General features: G+C 48.8%; 1 protein-coding gene across 1 annotated transcript; it reads left to right on the top strand.

Annotated features, from left to right (window-relative positions):
* Positions 1 to 1105: 1105 nt before the first annotated feature.
* On the top strand, positions 1106 to 11623 carry Adamts4 (ADAM metallopeptidase with thrombospondin type 1 motif 4). The gene is made up of 9 exons (XM_048452380.3): positions 1106 to 2273; positions 3366 to 3689; positions 3904 to 4036; positions 4578 to 4748; positions 5809 to 6095; positions 6199 to 6385; positions 6675 to 6850; positions 7921 to 8096; positions 8547 to 11623. Exons 1-9 carry the CDS (start codon positions 1590 to 1592, stop codon positions 8971 to 8973), a joined length of 2565 nt encoding a protein of 854 aa, XP_048308337.2. The 5' UTR covers positions 1106 to 1589; the 3' UTR covers positions 8974 to 11623.
* Positions 11624 to 18285: the final 6662 nt, after the last annotated feature.

Genomic DNA, 18285 nt, shown 5'->3' with positions numbered 1-18285 from the left:
ATTTATTTCCTTAGTCCCCTCCAATTCTGAATCAGAGAACTCAGCTCCCTTCTCTAACACCCCACACATGTACCCACCAATCATTAATCCCATCCCAGGTTCTAGGCTCTTGTTTCTCTTAGTACCCTCAAATGCTATTTGCAGTCTCTCCCTCTGTCCCATGGAGAATGAAGAGTCAAAGATTACTAGATATTCCAGGAACTATTGGATTCAAAATGTGGGGGTGGGAGGGAGCAGGGATTGCCTTTGAGTAATTCTGGGTTCCCAAGAGAGCAGGTCTTGTCTAGGTGAGAGGCTGACTGACTTGAGGAAGGGGGAGGGTTTGGGGTAGTTGGGAGTGGGTAGGAACAGGGCCAAGAGCCTGGGGGAAGCTACTGGGAGCTGAGCCAGGGGAATGGGCAGTCAGGAAGTCGGGGAGGAGGCCTAGGGTGGAATGGCTGTTCCATGCTTTGGATAGGGTAGGGGTAACTCAGGAAGGCATAGCAGAGCAGGGAGAGAGGGAGCAGAAAAGATATACTCTGGATCTTCCTCCTATAAAAAGAAAAGTAGTTGACTTGACTCCTCCTTTGTCATCTGTTTATTTTCATCCCAACGGAAAGGTTCTGACTGCTGTCTCCTGCTTTCCTGTCTCTACTGCCTCGTCCACTTGGTCCCGTCCTCTTTTCTCTCTTAATACTTCTTTACCTGTTCGCCACTTCCTTTTAAACCCAGACAGCTTGAAATCAACCTCTGGGGTAGAGGGCAGCAAAAATGACATGTGAGGGTGTCTAGGCTATTCCAGGCTGGACAGTAGGGGCATGAATTCTCCCAGGACAGAATCTCATCTGTGTGTGTTCGCCAGGCCCTTTCCCCGAGTCCCTGCTTCCCTTGGGGTTCTGTCCCACCAAAAAGGGAAAGAGACAGCTGAGGGCTGCTGGTGGGATTTGGGAAAAGGATGTGTCATCCGCTGGCTCAGTGCCCATAATGCATCTGGTTGCTAGAGATTCCCTTCCCCTGGGCAAGTCCCTCTTTTTTTTTTTTTTTTCTTTCTTTCTTTTTAAGGGAAAGAAAAAAAAAGGAAAAGAAAAGAAACAACTAAGGTCTTTGGGAAGCGATGATACATGCGTCTGAGTCCCACTGACTGAGCTTCTGGCTGAGTGGCTTACAGATCAGCCAATCACACACAGAGGGAGGCTCGGGATGCTTAAAAGAGCTGGCGGGGAGAGAGGCTGGGGAGAACCCGGGGGGAGACCCACTGATACACGGAAAGGAAAGAGACTGATGAGAAGAGAGACAGAGACAAAGAGACAGCAAAGGGAGGCAGAGACAGTGCAGGCACTGAGGGAAAGACACAACTGGGAAGGGGGAGAAGTCAGAGAAGCTGAAGAAGACACAGACAGGGAGAGACAAAGACCCAGGAGAGAAGGGCACAGGAGGAAGTTTTGGAGGAGAGAGGTCCCCAGGCGCTTTTCCTGAGCCCAGGGACTGTTTTCTTCTTCTTCTCTGAACGTCCCTAGCCCCTCTAAAAACTTCGCCTCAGATTTTGGCACAAATCCGAGCCCCTCCGGCTTTAACGAGGAGTTTTCCACAGTTAGGGTGGGGAGGATTTGATGCCTCCAATGGCCTCAATCCATCCCAGCTGCAGCACGGGTACCATGTCCCAGATGGGCTTGCATCCCGGGAGGGGCTTGACTGGGCACTGGCTGCGAAGAGCCCAACTCCGCTTGCAGCTTCATACTGTGCGTTTCTCTGGTCTGGAGTGGAGGCGGCCGCTGGTGCTGCTGCTGGCCTCCCTCTTGCCTTTAGCCTGGGCAGCCAGCCCCCTCCCTCGGGAGGAAGAAATCGTGTTTCCAGAGAAGCTCAATGGCAGCATCTTGCCCGGCTCAGGTACCCCTGCCAGGCTGCTGTACCGCTTGCCAGCCTTTGGGGAGGTACTACTACTAGAATTAGAGCAGGACCCTGGGGTCCAGGTAGAGGGGCTGACAGTGCAGTACCTGGGCCAGGCACCTGAGATGCTGGGTGGGGCAGAGCCAGGTACCTACCTGACTGGCACCATCAATGGAGATCCGGAGTCGGTGGCATCTCTGCACTGGGACGGGGGAGCCCTACTAGGGGTGTTGCAGTACCGAGGGACTGAACTCCACCTCCAGCCTCTGGAGGGAGGCTCCCTTAACTCTGCTGGGGGACCAGGGGCTCACATCCTACGCCGGAAGAGTCCTGACAGCAGCCAAGGTCCCATGTGCAACGTCAAGGCTCCTTCTGGGAGCCCTAATCCCATTCCCCGAAGAACCAAGGTAGGCAACCCTGGAGTTTTTGTCCTGTACTATCCTCCCGCCAAGTCTGTCCTACTGACCCCTATTCACCCTCTCTCCTCCCACTTCCACTTCTAGCTTTTCAGCCTTTCTCCTCTCTGCCTTTCCTATCTCCACTACCCTTTCTTTGAAAAGTGTTGGCTTCTCCCTGCCTTAGCCATTTGCTTTGCTCTGAGGATTCCCCGAGGTAAGCCAGATTCTCTGGGCTGTAATGACCTCTCCCCCTCTACCCCGCCCCTTCCTGGCCATGGAGTCTCCTGCTGACACAGTTCCCAGCAGTAAAGCTCTCCTAACAGCCTGTTGGCCTAGGCTCTTTTCTCTGCCCCAGTGATTTTTACCCCCACCCCCAGCTAGAGAAGTGAAGTTTGAAGCCTGATGGGGTTGGGTTTTTTGGCTTCTGATGTTGCCTTTAAAATTGTTCTGGCAAATGGCGAAGTAGGACAGCCGAGGGGAAGCATCCATACCTCTGGGTCAATCCTCTTCCCACACTGTGGGCTGGCTGCTAGGCTGCTGGAGGCGCCATCCTTTCCTCCCTCCCACTCCTGGGTCTCCCCCTTTTTTTCTCTCCCACCCCTTCTCTAGCTTTAATCCAGACCAGACGCTCCTTCCACACCCGCCACGCTGAGATCTGGCCATGGCCCTAGCTGCTGACTGAATTGTTCCTCCAACCACACAGGGCAGACACGTCGGTCGGTCGTTGTCACAGCCCAGCCCTCTAGCTCTGCTCAGACAACCCCTGCCACACTCAGGGACCCCAGTGCCCCTCCCCAAAGCAGTCCCAGCTGCTTTTCACCTCTGGGGCCCACTCAGTCCTGAAACGTGGCAAAGCCTTCTCCTCTTTCAGAACAACAGCTGATTCTTCAACATTACCACAAAAGCACTGAGCTTTGGGGTTAGGGGGAGGGTCCAAACCAGTCACTTCAGGAATCCTGTGAGGCATGTGAGGGCCAGCTGACTCTGCTGAGTTCTAGACCCAAGAAGAGAGGGAGAGGAGAAGGGATCCATGGGCCTGGGCGGCTGTTTCAGGACCCTCCTCTCATTTTTTTTTTCTTCTTCTTTTTCCTCTCTCTTCAGCGCTTTGCTTCTCTGAGTAGATTCGTGGAGACACTGGTGGTGGCCGATGACAAGATGGCAGCATTCCATGGTACAGGGTTAAAGCGCTACCTGCTGACAGTTATGGCTGCAGCAGCCAAGGCCTTTAAGCACCCAAGCATCCGAAACCCTGTCAGCTTGGTGGTGACTCGGCTAGTGATCCTGGGGTCAGGCCAGGAAGGGCCCCAAGTGGAGCCGAGTGCAGCCCAGACCCTACGGAGCTTCTGTGCCTGGCAGCGGGGCCTCAACACCCCTGAGGACTCAGATCCTGACCACTTTGACACAGCCATTCTGTTTACCCGTCAGGTAAGGCTCCCGGTCAGTACCACACGCAAAGAACCACAACACAAAGAGACACTGCCCCTACACAAACCTGGTGGAAAGGGTGTCCCTAAAGTCATGCAACATGTCCCTGGCCCCAGCCATCCTGCTGTGGGGTGGCCATCCGGGCCCTGACCATGCTGGGTCCTCACTAATCTGGGTATCAGCCCCAAGCGTCTTCTGTGCTCCTTCTCCACAGGACCTGTGTGGCGTCTCTACTTGTGACACTCTGGGTATGGCTGATGTGGGCACAGTGTGTGATCCAGCTCGGAGCTGTGCTATTGTGGAGGACGACGGACTTCAGTCGGCCTTCACTGCTGCTCACGAACTGGGTAAGGTAGCACTGGGGCAGTGTGGCCCCTGAAGTGGACCTGAAGGGTACTGAGGATGCTATAAGGAGCTAAGGCGCTCACTAGAGTGCAAATGGGGGTACCAGGGTATTCTCCTCCTCCTCCTCCTCCCCAGGCCTAGGTCCAAGTTCTATCTCCTTCTCTGTTCTGGGTGCAGACAAACATAGATTTTTCCATTAAAAAAAGTAGCAGGCAGGTGGGAACTTCTTTGAACTGTATATATTGTATATATGTACCTGACTTACATGTTCAGAAGGAGAAAGAGTAAGGGAATGGGGACTGAGGATTGGGAGTGTTAGCTACAGTGGACGACAAGCAGAAGAGGCCTTTCCTCTGGGGAAGAGAAGACAGAGCAATAGGGGCTACACATGGAACCTTCAGAGAACTATAAGGAGATCTGAGTTGGGGGAGGGGAGGTGGATCTGATCAGCAGCAGCTGCAACCAAGCTTATGATGGACCCCCCCGCCCCCCGAGGACACAGGATGGAACCCTTGGATGCTAGCGGGATCTTTTCTCTTACAGGCCATGTCTTCAACATGCTCCATGATAACTCCAAGCCATGTGTTAATCTGAATGGGCAGGGGGGCTCCACTCGCCACGTCATGGCTCCAGTTATGGCTCACGTGGATCCGGAAGAGCCTTGGTCCCCATGCAGTGCCCGCTTCATCACTGATTTCCTGGACAATGGCTACGGTAAGCAGGCGACATCTTTCTCAGTATAAGACTCGATTCCTGCCCTCTCCCACTAGACTCTTCTTTCTGGAACATTCTCTATGGGCCCTACTGACTCCTCCATGTGTGCTGCCTCTGCTGTACGTGATGGGGTGAGAAATGCTACTGTCTTGGTATGGTTCCCACTTCCTATGAAAACAAATAGCACAGGTAAGAGAGGCACATATTGGCTCCATACAATTAGAATTGACGTTTTAATCTGGGCAGTGGTGACACACCTTTAATCCTAGCCCTTGAGAGGCAGAGGCAGGAGGGTCTCTGACTTAGAGGCCAGCCTGGTCTACAGAGTGAATTCTAGAAAAGCCAGAGCTATACAAAATAACCCTATCAAAAAAAAAGGGGGGGGGCTGGAGAGATGACTCAGTGGTTAAGAGCATTGCCTGCTCTTCCAAAGGTCCTGAGTTCAATTCCCAGCAACCACATGGTGGCTCACAACTATCTGTAATGAGGTCTGGTGTCCTCTTCTGGCCTGCAGACATACACACAGACAGAATATTGTATACATAATAAATAAATAAATATTTTAAAAAAAAGAATTGATCTTTTAAGGACTAGCACTGTCCGGTGTTGAAATGGATTGGCTATAAATCATGTAATTACCTTGTCATTCGATAAAGTGTACAAGATCACAGAATGACTTTCTCCAAAGTTTATTTTATTTTTATTTATGTGCGTATATGTGTATGCATACATGCTTGCAGGTGCCCATGGAGGCCAGAAAAAGGGTGTTGGATCCCCTGGAACTGGAGGCAGTTTGTGAGTTACTTGATCCAGGTGCTGGGAACTGAACTCTAGACCTCTCCAAGTGCCCTTAACTGTGGAGCCAACTCTCCAGCTCCCCAAAGTTACTGACTAGAGGCATTCTCAAGAATTCTATAGATGGGCATGGTGGCACAAACCATTAATCCCAGCACTCAGAGGCCGAGGGTACCTTAGCCACCAGGGAGCCCAGGCTTTCACTTGGCAATCCTTAGTGCCCACCTCAGGCTCTTGCTAACTTTGTACCTTAACCCCCTTTCAGGGCACTGTCTCTTAGACAAACCAGAGGCTCCCCTGCATCTACCAGTGACTTTTCCTGGCAAGGACTACGATGCCGACCGCCAGTGCCAACTGACCTTTGGGCCTGACTCACACCATTGTCCACAGCTGCCACCACCCTGTGCTGCCCTCTGGTGCTCAGGCCACCTCAATGGCCATGCTATGTGCCAGACTAAGCATTCACCCTGGGCTGACGGTACTCCCTGCGGATCCGCACAGGCCTGCATGGGCGGCCGCTGTCTTCACGTGGACCAGCTCAAGGACTTCGATGTGAGAGCCCAGGGCTCGGCTCGGGTGAAAAGCCTGCGGGGAGGAGACCGGTTCTAAACCTAGGAGAGTGTGCTGATCCCACTTCCGTTCTGTGCCTCTGCAGATTCCACAGGCTGGGGGCTGGGGTCCCTGGGGACCATGGGGTGACTGCTCTAGAAGCTGTGGGGGTGGTGTCCAGTTCTCCTCCCGGGACTGCACAAGGCCCGTCCCCCGGAATGGTGGCAAGTACTGCGAGGGTCGCCGTACCCGTTTCCGCTCCTGCAACACTGAGAACTGCCCAACCGGCTCAGGTGAGGGCTGGGAAGGCTGAGAGCCCTGGGAAGGGATGCTAGAGGAGAGGTGCTGTCCCTAGGCTGCTGAACTAAGGTGCTCATTGACTCTGCTGCCGGCGGGGGGGGGGGGGGGGGGAATGGTGTGGGGTGGTGTGGGGGAGTGTTTCTTTATCTTTCTATAACTGTCCCTGGCAGTCTGTGAGGGAGAGAGATGTCATGCCAGCTCAAGTTCTGAGAGGCTTGGTGGAAGGCTGTGTGGGCTAGTGGGAGGAGAGAGAGGCTCAGTCTACCCATTTTATCCCCATAGCACTGACCTTCCGTGAGGAGCAGTGTGCTGCCTACAACCACAGGACGGACCTCTTCAAGAGCTTCCCAGGGCCCATGGACTGGGTCCCACGCTACACAGGTGTAGCCCCGCGAGACCAGTGCAAACTCACCTGCCAGGCTCGGGCACTGGGTTACTACTATGTACTGGAGCCACGGGTGAGGACCAGAAACCCTTAGGCCCAGTCAGGGCTTACACACTTCCCAGTGATCCCTCTGTGGGGGCGGGGGGAAGTCCCTTCAGACCGTTGCTGGAGTGCATCACGCCATGTCGGCCTGCCTACAGATTCACTAGCTTGTCTGTCCACGCCCAGTATTAGGAAAACAAATGCCTAACTCTGGATACGTGGCCAGGGAAGCTGCTCTAACTTGTCGTGCCTCTGTTTCCTTCCCTCTTTGTCCATCCTTTCGTACCCCATTTGGTGAGAATGGAAGAGTGTGGCCTTTTGGGGAGGTCCTCAGCTCTCCTTTCCATGAAGCATTCTGTCAAAGTATTTACCCTTGGACAGCCAGTCCTCAATGGACAGACCTCCCAGAAATTACTGACATCTGGACACTCCCTTTGTATTACAGAGTGGCTGGTTCAGGCAAAGCATGCCCTGCCTACCAGCCTTGGACCCCCTCCCTTCCCCAGTAGTCTATGGAAAATTCCTACAGGTTTGCTGCCCTCTAGTGTCGATCCGGAGGCCATACCATTAAGTTTTTGTTGCTGGGACTAAAAACCCTTGCCTTCTCAGTTTGTGATCTTTCTAAACCTCATAATTTCACCCTTAGAAATCTCATGCAGTAATTGTGGGACCTAGATTTGTGTTTACAAAGCATTTTTCACATTACCTGTTTCATAGGTAATGCTGGGAAAATGATCACAACACTATTATCATTATAATCCCTTAGAGGCTGGGTGGTGATGACGCATGCCTTTAATCCCAACACTCGGGAGGCAGAGGCAGGTGGATCTCTGTGAGTTGGAGGCCAGCCTGGTCTACAAGAGCTAGTTCCAGGACAGGCTCCAAAGCTACCGAGAAATCTTGACTCGGAAAAAAAAAAACAACAACAAAAACAAACAAAGACAAAAAACAAACAAACAAAAAAATTCCATATAGGTAAAGCCCCACTACATCCCTTTCCTTACCCATTTTTTTTCCTGACACCACTTTCCAGATGTTTAGCTTACAAACCCCTCCCGACTTAGCAAGAACCCTTAGCCATGTCCCTCCTCTACTCCTCAGGTGGCAGACGGAACTCCGTGTTCCCCAGACAGCTCCTCAGTCTGTGTCCAGGGGCGCTGTATCCATGCTGGCTGTGACCGAATTATTGGCTCCAAAAAGAAGTTTGACAAGTGCATGGTCTGCGGCGGGAATGGTTCTAGCTGCAGCAAGCAGTCGGGCTCCTTCAGAAAATTCAGGTCTTTTCACCATTTCTGTTTTCCTGGTTGCTATGCTGGGCTTGGGGCTAAATGCTACGACGGGAGACAGACTAGCAGGCATTACAATGCTAGGTTCCACACGGTGAACAGAGAGGACACAGGATGCCGTAAGAGCCTTTGAGGGCACCAGGGAAGGTCTCCTGGGGTGGTGACCTCAGAACTAAGAGTAGGAACTGGACAGGCCCCAAGGAGGCCGGGACTGGAAAGACAATGGAATAAAAAGCAGCAACAGGAAGTGTCCAGTGAGGAAGACACACTTGCTGGTAGCTCTGTTCTCAGGTGGATACGTGTCTTGTGTAAGCCTGAAGAGGCAAACACACACACACACACACACACACACTCACTCACTCACTCACTCACTCAGACAAACACAGTAGGGCAAGCTGGATTAGAGAGATGCCGAGGTCTTCACTTACTTTTTCCTCACAGGTACGGATACAGTGATGTGGTCACTATCCCCGCCGGAGCCACCCATATTCTTGTACGGCAGCAAGGGGGTTCTGGCCCCAGGAGCATCTACCTGGCCCTGAAGCTTCCAGATGGTTCCTACGCCCTCAATGGTGAATACACGCTGATGCCCTCCCCCACGGATGTGATACTTCCTGGGGCAGTCAGTCTGCGCTATAGCGGAGCCACGGCAGCCTCAGAGACACTGTCTGGACATGGGCCTCTGGCCCAACCCTTGACGCTGCAAGTCCTGGTGGCTGGCAACCCACAGAACGCACGTCTGCGGTACAGCTTCTTCGTTCCGCGGCCAGTTCCTTCAACACCACGCCCTCCTCCCCAAGACTGGCTGCACCGCCGGGCACAGATTCTGGAGATCATTCGGAAGCGTCCCTGGGCCGGCAGGAAATAACCTCACTCTCCCGGCTGCCCTTTTGGGGTGCCGGGGCCTCGGACTCATCTGGGAGAATGAGGGGAGGGGGTTCTGCAGCTGCCTCATGCTAAAACACAGCAGGGAAGTGCTGTAGAGGGCGAAACCTACCCTGCCTCTCTGCCCTAAACTGCAGGCTGGCCCTGCCCTGGCTTCCTGCCCTGGGAGGCAGCGATGTGTAGGTGAATGGAAAGGGGTTAGGAGATGTCCCCTATCTAAACTGCCCCCTCTGCCCTGCAGGTCACAGGAGGGAGAGGGGAAGGCTTGGATCCCAGTTGTATTTATTTAGTATTTATTCACTTTTATTTAGCACCAGGGAAGGGGACTAGGGTCTTGGGGAAACTCACCCCTTATAGCCCCCACCCTAGCTATGAAATCCAGGGTGGTGGTAACAAATATAAGTGGTGTGTGTGTGTGTGTGTGTGTGTGTGTGTGTGTGTGTACACGCGTGTGTTTTTGTATGAGGTACAACCTGTCCTGCTTTCCTCTCCCTGGCTTTTTTTGGCTGGGAAAAGGAGAGCCAAAGGTAGGATTGGTCTTCAGGGAGTGAGGGATTATCATATTTTTAAATGTACAGATCGAAGTCTGCTATTTATATGCCCCTTTGGGGGTCAGACAAATGTGGGTTGCACCTTGGCCCCACATCGTTGAGCATTTGTTTTCTCATTTGCCAATAATAATAATACTTCCCTTAGAAATTTGTTGTAAGGGTTAAATAATGTAAATAAAGAACTAGCATAATGCCTCACCCTCCACAGGTACTCAGCAATGGGGACTGCTCTTATTCTCATCATTGTTCTGCCCACACTGCTCCTCTGTGGAGCCGACAAGCATCCATCTCATGCTGCTCTTTATCCCCAGGCTCAGATCCCGTAGTTGTCAGAACTCTAAGATTGGGAGACATTGTCAGAAAAGGCCATTCTGTCCCTCCCTCCGTGGGCACATAATCACCTGAAGCAGACATTATAAACACTTGGCAATATAGCCAACAAGAACATGAAGATACAGAAACCAAAAACCCAACTCCTTCAACACAAACAAGAGTGTAGTTGTAAGAGTGATGGTTCTGAGGGATGGAGGATGTTGCGGTAGCATCCTGCCACTCCAGAGCTGATGGATCTGAACTTGAGCTAGGGTTCAGCACCTTATTACCTGGGTGATGTTGGGCAAGTCACTGATACACAATTTTGGATTACAAGCATATGGGGCCAATAGTAACTGCTCCCATTGCTCTGTGCTCAAGGATTTTCGAACAGCAAAGGGTGTTGTAACATGGGAAGTGACCTTTGTGATGACTGACTCCAACATCAGTCAATGTAAGCCCAATAGACTTCTTGGAAGATGTGAGGTTAGAATGGAATTCAATGAGAGGAACAGGATGTGGTCTGGTAAGCAATAAACAGCAAAGCAAAAGGGAAAAAAACGTAGACGGATCTAATGAGAGTGGAGCCATCTGTTCAGTGGTGCAAAATGTGAGGAGCAGCACTGAGCTGAAATGGATCTCCTTTCCTTGAGGAACAAGAGGAATAACCTAGTCAGTCTTGGGTGTGCTATAGATGGGACAGGTGGGCAAAGGCATGGTGGAGAATTTTGAATGTTAAGTGGCAAATGCAGACCTGCTAGGGACTGGAAAAGGGACTGGATGTTGAGGTGGGAAGGAGCTGTAGGAAGAGAAGACCCCAAGGTAAGGGTGGACGATGGAGAAACCAAAGGCATCTTGCTCTACCATACCACCTTCAGTGGGAACTGCCCGATAGGACTTGAGGTGCAAAGCAGGGCCTCTGGGGTGGAGAGGCAGGCCCAGAGGTTGTCGATGTTTGTGCTGTGCTCTCTTCAGTGGAGCTGTGTTGTGGAATATTAGCTTAACTATGTAAAGATGTGTTGCTTTTGTTTATGCTGCATTTGTTTAACTATGAAAAGATATGTTCTGTTTTACCTTGTCTGCCTAAGGCACCTGATTGAGCTAATAAAAAACGGAGTGCTTAATAGCTAGGCAGAGGAGGGATAGGCAAGGCTGGCAAGCAGATAGAAAAGGGACCAGCCAGCTGGGCGCCCAGCCAGCCACACATGGAAGAAACAGGAAAGCAAAATGGACAGTACGTAGATGAGGTGAATGAGCCCCAGTATGTAGATTAATAGAAGTGGGTTAATTTAAGTTTTATAAAAGCTAGCTAGAAACAAGCCTAAACTAAGCCAAGCATTCATAATTAATAATAAGTCTCCATGTCATGATTTGGGGACTGGTTGTCCAAAAAAGCCAGCTACAGAGAGAGGCTTTGTTGATCAGGTTCTGTATGAGACAGCTTTACACCACCCAGCACAGTGCCTACCTGCTCACTCCTACAGCAGCACGTGGAGGGGGGGGGGGGGATGATGATGGCCTTGCTCCTCTCTCTCCCTCTAGCAAGCGTGGCTCCCCCTGCTGTTCTTGTTCTCTGGTGGGTCTTAGGGTCCTGCTACCAACCAGGCAGGAGGAGGCAGGGACTGGAGAGTGGGATGAAACTAAGGGGATCTGCAGTTGCTTTGTCTAGCCAGTAAAATTGGACCATACGCTTTTGGACCTTAATACTATGCACTCGTGGTACAAGCCGAGCTCTGTTCAAGTGAAGGTAAAATAAAAACACAAATGATATATGACCGTGTCCTTAAAGAGCTCACATTGTATCCTGGGAGGGGAGGTTGTGCCTTGCAAGTGCACAAACAAACAAAGGAATAGTACAAGGAACTTAAGATAAGGGCAAAACGGACTTTGCAGAGATTGAGCCTGGAACCTGAGCACCCTCAGGGCTCAGGAAGGAGGAACCCTGGTTGGGTTTTGGAAGGTAGATCACTATGATAGCCCTTCTCACATTTCCTTAGGGCACTTGGCAATTTACTTTGTAAATCACTTTCACAAAAGTTATTTTTAAGAAACTATGTTGCTCACTAGGCTGACACAAAGAAGTTTTCTCCTTGGAAGGTGGAAGCGCAAGGATCAGGAAGTCAAGGCCAGCCTGTGCTGCTGCATAACAGTAAATTTAAGCTAGCCTGGCTACACAAAACCTGTCTCAAAAGAAGAGGAGGAGGGTTGGGTGGTGGTGGCACACACCTTTAATCACAGCACTCAGGAGGTAGAGGCAGGTGGATTGATGAGTTAGTGACCAGCCTGGTCTACAGAGAGTGTTTCAGGACAACACAGAGAAACCCTGGCATGAGGGAAGGGGGGTGGCAGGAAGGGGAAGAGAAATTTATTTTTTTCCAAGACTGTATTGAAGGCTAGAGAGATGGTTCAGCATTTAAGACCACTAGCTGGTCTTCCAGAGGAACTGAGTTTGAGTCCCAGCAGCCACATGGCAGCTCACAACAATCTACAACTCCAGTTTCATGGAATCCAGTACTTTCTTCGGGTATTGATGTTCCTCTGCCAGCTCAGTGACTGCACATGAATCTACTGTATTCTAATGATCATCTGCAGCCCCACGGCCCCTCAGTCAGCCACCGGCTGGCCACTCAGGGGCAGACTGGCGAGGCTTCCAGTCCCTAGGCCCCGGCTATACCGCAGCTGCGATATGTAGGCTTAATAAAATCTCTATCATAGATGTATCAATAAGACTCAGGAGTCAAAGGCTGGGGTACAACCTGCTAACTCAGAGAGGCTGAATAGCAGCTAGCTGATCTTGTGCTTTGGCAGGAGACACCGCAAGTGATGCATCCTCATCCCACAACCAAGAGGAAGCTCAAACTCCGTTCCCCGCCCTTTCCTTCCTGTGCTTCTTCTCTATCCAAATTGTTTGCTTCTCCATGGTCAATTCTGGTCAGCTAGTCACTGGCTCCACCCCCTGAATCAAGTTAAACTTTATTGGGCAGTCTTGGGAGTGTCAGAGTGTGATCAGTATATCCCACCACATGATCTCTGTGGGTCCTAGGCGTGTGTGTGGTGCACAGGCATATATGCAGACAAATCACGGATAGCCACGAAATAAAAATAAATAAATTTAGAAAGTATTGAGTTTAAAGACTCCTACTGTGATTGAGACAGTAGGAAGATTTATATAGTGAAAGGGGGTCAGAAAGAGCTAGTACTTCAAAAAGACGAGTAGTCCAGTCCTCAGTGTCAGTCAGCCCCTGACCCCTTCCAGGAATGTCTTCCATATTCCACCCTGCCCCACAGCCAGATATAAGCTACACATAATACCTACCCTGAAGTTGAGTCCAACAGCTCTTGCTAGGAATGGAGATGAGGGAATATACCTCTTCATTTATGGGCCAAGATGACCATATCAGTCTAAGTATTGCCTCTGTAGGTTGGAACTCTGATGTGGTGTAGAAGTAGTTGAGGGGCTGGAGAGATGGTTCAGTGGGTAAGACCACTGACTACGCTTCCAGAGGTCCTGAGTAGAAAAAAGGAAAAGAGAAAAAAGGAGGCACTGAGATTGCTCACATCTCTATTTGTAAGGGTGTAAAGAGGAAGCGGTAAGGGACTTGTAAAAGAGGTGGCAGTGATTGACAAGGGGCGTACTTCTTAAAGTTCAAGAGGAGTTCGGACTAGCTCATTTCATGAGATGGACTCATCTGAACAGGGAAGGAGATGGAGGCGATACATGAGTCGGACCAATTTCTTCAATTGCCTGGCCATCATATTCTCGTTTCTGCAGTTAGAGCAGAGGAAATCTGGGCTTTTGTCCAATCACTATTTTTGTGGTAGTGGTGGGAGAGCCAGGGTTTCTGGAGAGTGCTGTTGAATGGGTATTTATTTTTCTACATGAGCTCTTGCTCCACTTCTTTCCTCTCCATGCAGTATTTTTTCCCTCTGTCTCTAAAATACTAGATTGACAGTGATAAAGCAGTATCTCATTGGTCAGAACTTGTCAGGGAGGAAGGGCCAAGGGACCGGATTCAAAGGATTAACATTTTATTGGGTACGAGAACGATGCTTCTGAGCCAGTTAAATACCTTCCCCATTGACTGTTGCTGGGGGGGGGGGGCAGGGAGCCAAGATCTTTGGCAGCACAAGAGTCACCAGCTGAAAGCTGGAGGAAACCACCAGCTCTAAATATGCTTGGAAAGAGGGGAGTCAGAGAAGGTGGGGGAGCAATATACTCAACAACATCCCCAGACAGGACCTTATATGGGGACAGGCTCAGAGTACTTAATTAGCCTTGGGAAGGAGAGGAAGGGTGAAAGTATATTTAAGCATTCACTATAGTATTCAACTAACAGAAGTCCCATGAGCTCTAGCAAACAGTGACACACATTTTATACACACCCTGATAGAGACATGTTAGCCACATCCTCTTGATAATGTATTTGCAAATATCCATGAAAGAAAGAGACAGAGACAGAAGAGGAGGAGAAAGAGGAGAGGGGAGAGAGATCAGGAAAATGAGTCTCAAGAATAAGTTAAAAATCCTGCTTGGGAGGGATAGGCTGGGCTGGAGGGATAGCTCAACAGTTAAGAGCACCAGCTGCTCTTCCAGAGGTCCTGAGTTTAATTCTCAGCAATCACACAGTGTCTCACAACTATCTTAGTAGGATCTGCTGCCCTCTTCTGGCATAAAGGCATACATGCAGATAGAGCACTCGTATACATAAAATAAATAAAATAAAATCTTTTAAAAATCCTGCTGGGTATGAAGGTATATTACTGTAATTCTTGCACTCAGGAAGTTGAGGCAGAAGATTTGCCAGGAATTTCAGGCCAACTTTGGCTATGAAAAAAGACTGCCTCATGCCAGGTGTGGTGGTCCAAACCTTTAATCCCAGCACTCGGGAGGCAGAGGCAGGTAGATCTCCGAGTTTGAGGTCAGCCTGGTTTATAAAGTGAGTTTCAGGACAGCCAGGGCTATGTAGAGAAAAAAGGGAGAAAGGAAAAAGACTGCTTCAAAAACTCGAAAAGGGTCTAAGGAGGCAGACCCTTATGTACTTGTAATCCTAGAAAGGGGGTGGAGACAGCTGGTCTAGCCTAAGTAGCTGATCTCAGGTTCCAGATCTGGTCTCCAAAGACTAGGTAAAGGGCTGAAGAGACGGCTCAGTGGTTAAAAGTATGTACTACTTTTGAAGACCAGGCTGGATTCCCAGCCCCTCACCCTGCAGTTCACAGTCACCTGTAACTCCAGTTCCAGGCGATCTGACACCCTCTCTGGCTTCTGCAGGCACCGGGCACCACTGGGTGCACATACACACAAGCAGGCAAATAGGCAATTAAACACTCACACTCATGAAATAAAAATAATAACTAATGGGGGCTGGAGAGATGGCTCAGCAGCTTTTGCAGAGGACTGGGGTTTGGTTCCCAGCCCCCGCACTGCAGCTCATAATCACCTGTAACTCCAGTTCCAGGGATTTCAATACCTTCTTCTGGTTTGCTGTGGGTACCAGGCATGCATGTGGTACACATATGTGCATAAAGGCAAAACATCCATACACAAAAACAAAATAAATGAATATCTAAAAATTAGAGAAAATAAATATATCTAAAAGAACAAAGTGGGGGGCTGGAGAGATGGCTCAGAGGTTAAGAGCATTGCCTGCTCTTCCAAAGGTCCTGAGTTCAATTCCCAGCAACCACATGGTGGCTCACAACCATCTGTAAGGAGATCTGGTGCCCTCTTCTGGCCTGCAGGCATACACACAGAAAGAATATTGTATACATAACAAATAAATAAATAAAATTAAAAAAAAGAACAAAGTGAATGGCTCCCAAAGAACAATGCCCAAAATCCACTTATATCCTCCACATCCATGCACACACGTGTATCACCACATACACACACACTCCAAAAAGGTAAAAACAAAAGTAAAAAGAGGGAACATAAAGTTCAGTTTTTACAAGAATAGAATTCTATTCCAGATGTGGTGGCTCATGTCTATAATCCCCCAGAAATTCAGAAGCTGAGGCAGAAGGATTGCCATGAATACCAGACCAGATGGCAGTACCTGTTTCAAAAAGACAAAACAAAACAAAGCAGAAACAGAAGAACAAAGTAGTTGCGTGTGATGACACACATCCATAAGATCAGTACTGGAGGCAGGATGCAAGAGGACCAGTTGTTCCCAGCTAGCATGGACTACATGTGTCTCAGAACAAAACAAGGAAAACAAAAGCATCAACAGCAAAAGGAATGAAACACGTGGTAGAGCAAAGTCTCGGAAGTGTTGTGGGATATTTGTATATTGTATGTATTGCTGTGATTGGTGTAATGAAAAGCTGAATGGCCAATAGGTACGCTGGAGTTCTAGGTGGGCCTTCTGGGCAGAGAGAGAACTCTGGGAAGAAGAAGGTGCAACTGCTAGCCAGACACAGAGGAAGTAGTGTGGGCAGTCTGGAGAGATGAGGTAATGAGCCACGCAACAGAACATAGATCAAAATAAGGGTTTCTCTGTGTAATAACCCTGGTTATCCTGGAACTTGCTTTGTAGACCACACTGGCCTTGAACTCAGAGAGATCCACCTGCCTCTGCCTCTGCCTCCCAGGTGCTAGAATTAAAGGCGTGCACGACCACATCTGGCTAAATGGGTTAATTTAAGTTATAAGAGTTAGTGGGACAATCCTAAGCTAAGGCCAAGCTTCCATAATTAATCTTCATGTCATTATTTGGGGGCTGGTTGGCAGGACAGAGAAAGACTATCTGCTACAGAGAAGTTCCCTGGAGGGAGGGAAACACATACCAATGATCTGACACTTCTGCTAAAGTGAGCTAAAAAAAATAATAAAATAAAAAAAAAAAAGCAAAACCAACCAACAACCAAACAACTCCTGTCGGTTCCCCAGAAGAATCAGGTGTGAGGCCAGTGAAGTGGCTCAGTGGGTTAAAGGTACTTGCTCCCAATGGTGTAAGCCTGACAATCTTGGTTGGAACCTATAAGAGGTGGGAGAGAAAGAACTCCACAGAAACGTCCTTTTACCGCCCTTCCACCAAACTAAGTCCTAAGCTGAAAACCAGGCTTCTACTCAGTTCCTATTTTGTGGTCACTATTCAGATGTTGAGAACAGAGCGTCTGTTGCCTACCAACACTTTTCTGTAGTCCTTACTAATGACCACAAGTCTTAAAGTGGGGTTCTTTTCGCAGATGAAACCCAGAGTGTAATGAGCAGCCACAAAATCAGAGGTTTTCAAAGCTGCCATTGCATTTCCAATATTACCTAATTTTGAACCTATTCAGATTTTTAATGTACCAGGCTTTCCTCTGGGCCACCAACTAGCTCACAAATAAAGACACGCCAACTTAATTATTAGTTATGACTTTTCGGCCTTACCTTAGGCTTGTTTCTAGTTAGCTTTTATAACTTAAATTAAGCGGTTCTTTTATAACTTAAATTAAGCGGTTTCTCTTAATCTACATTTTGCCTTGGGGCTTTTCACCTTTTTTCCTTCTGTATGTCCTCCTTCCCTGATTACTCTGTGTCTGGTTGACTGACCCTTGGCGTCTCCCATTCTTTCTCCCTTGTTCTCTTCTCTCTCCACCCTCGAGCAGAGATTCCTCCACCTACTTATTCTCTCTGCCCACCAGTCCTGCCTGTCCATCTACTGTCTAGATATTGTCTGTTCAGCTTCTTACTAAACCAATCAGTTGCCTTAGTCAGGCAAGGAAAAACAAATGCAACATATCTTCTTTTCATAGTTAAACAAATGCAGCATAAACAAATGTAACATATCTTTACATAGTTAAAGTAATATTCCACAACATTTCTATACAATAAGAACAATTATGGAGAGATGGCTCAGAGGTTAAAAGCACTGACTGTTCTTCCAGAGATCCTGAGTTCAATTACCAGCAACGACATGGTGGCTTACAACCATCTATAATGAGATCTGATGTCAACACTGTATACATAATAAATAAATAAAATTTTTTAAAAATATTTATTTATTATGTATACAATATTCTGTCTGCATGTATGCCTGAAGGCCAGAAGAGGGCACCAGACCTCATTACAGATGGTTGTGAGCCACCATGTGGTTGCTGGGAATTGAACTCAGGACCTTTGGAAGAGCAGGCAATGCTCTTAACCTCTGAGCCATCTCTCCAGTCCCATAAGTAAAATTTTTAAAAAGAACAATTATCAATTAATAACTACATTTATAATGTCCAATCTATTTGTATTTGGCAAATTCAGAAAAAATACTCCATTATTCTATTTTTGTGAGCCCAAAGTTTTGTACCTAATTTACCTTTCATAACTAGGGAAAATTATAACTATCTAGTCTTTAGCTCCATCAAAGACCCAGAAGGATATAATATTACCTGAGTAAATAGGAAGTACAGTACAAGCCACTTCCAGAACTATAGAAACAACTAAGACTCCTGGCTGC

The sequence above is a fragment of the Myodes glareolus genome, chromosome 5 (genome assembly GCF_982192425.1).
Source record: "Myodes glareolus chromosome 5, mMyoGla1.1, whole genome shotgun sequence".
Classification (NCBI taxonomy): domain Eukaryota; kingdom Metazoa; phylum Chordata; class Mammalia; order Rodentia; family Cricetidae; genus Myodes; species Myodes glareolus.
Note: the sequence above shows the minus strand (reverse complement) of the source record. Positions and strands in the feature narration are given on the sequence as shown.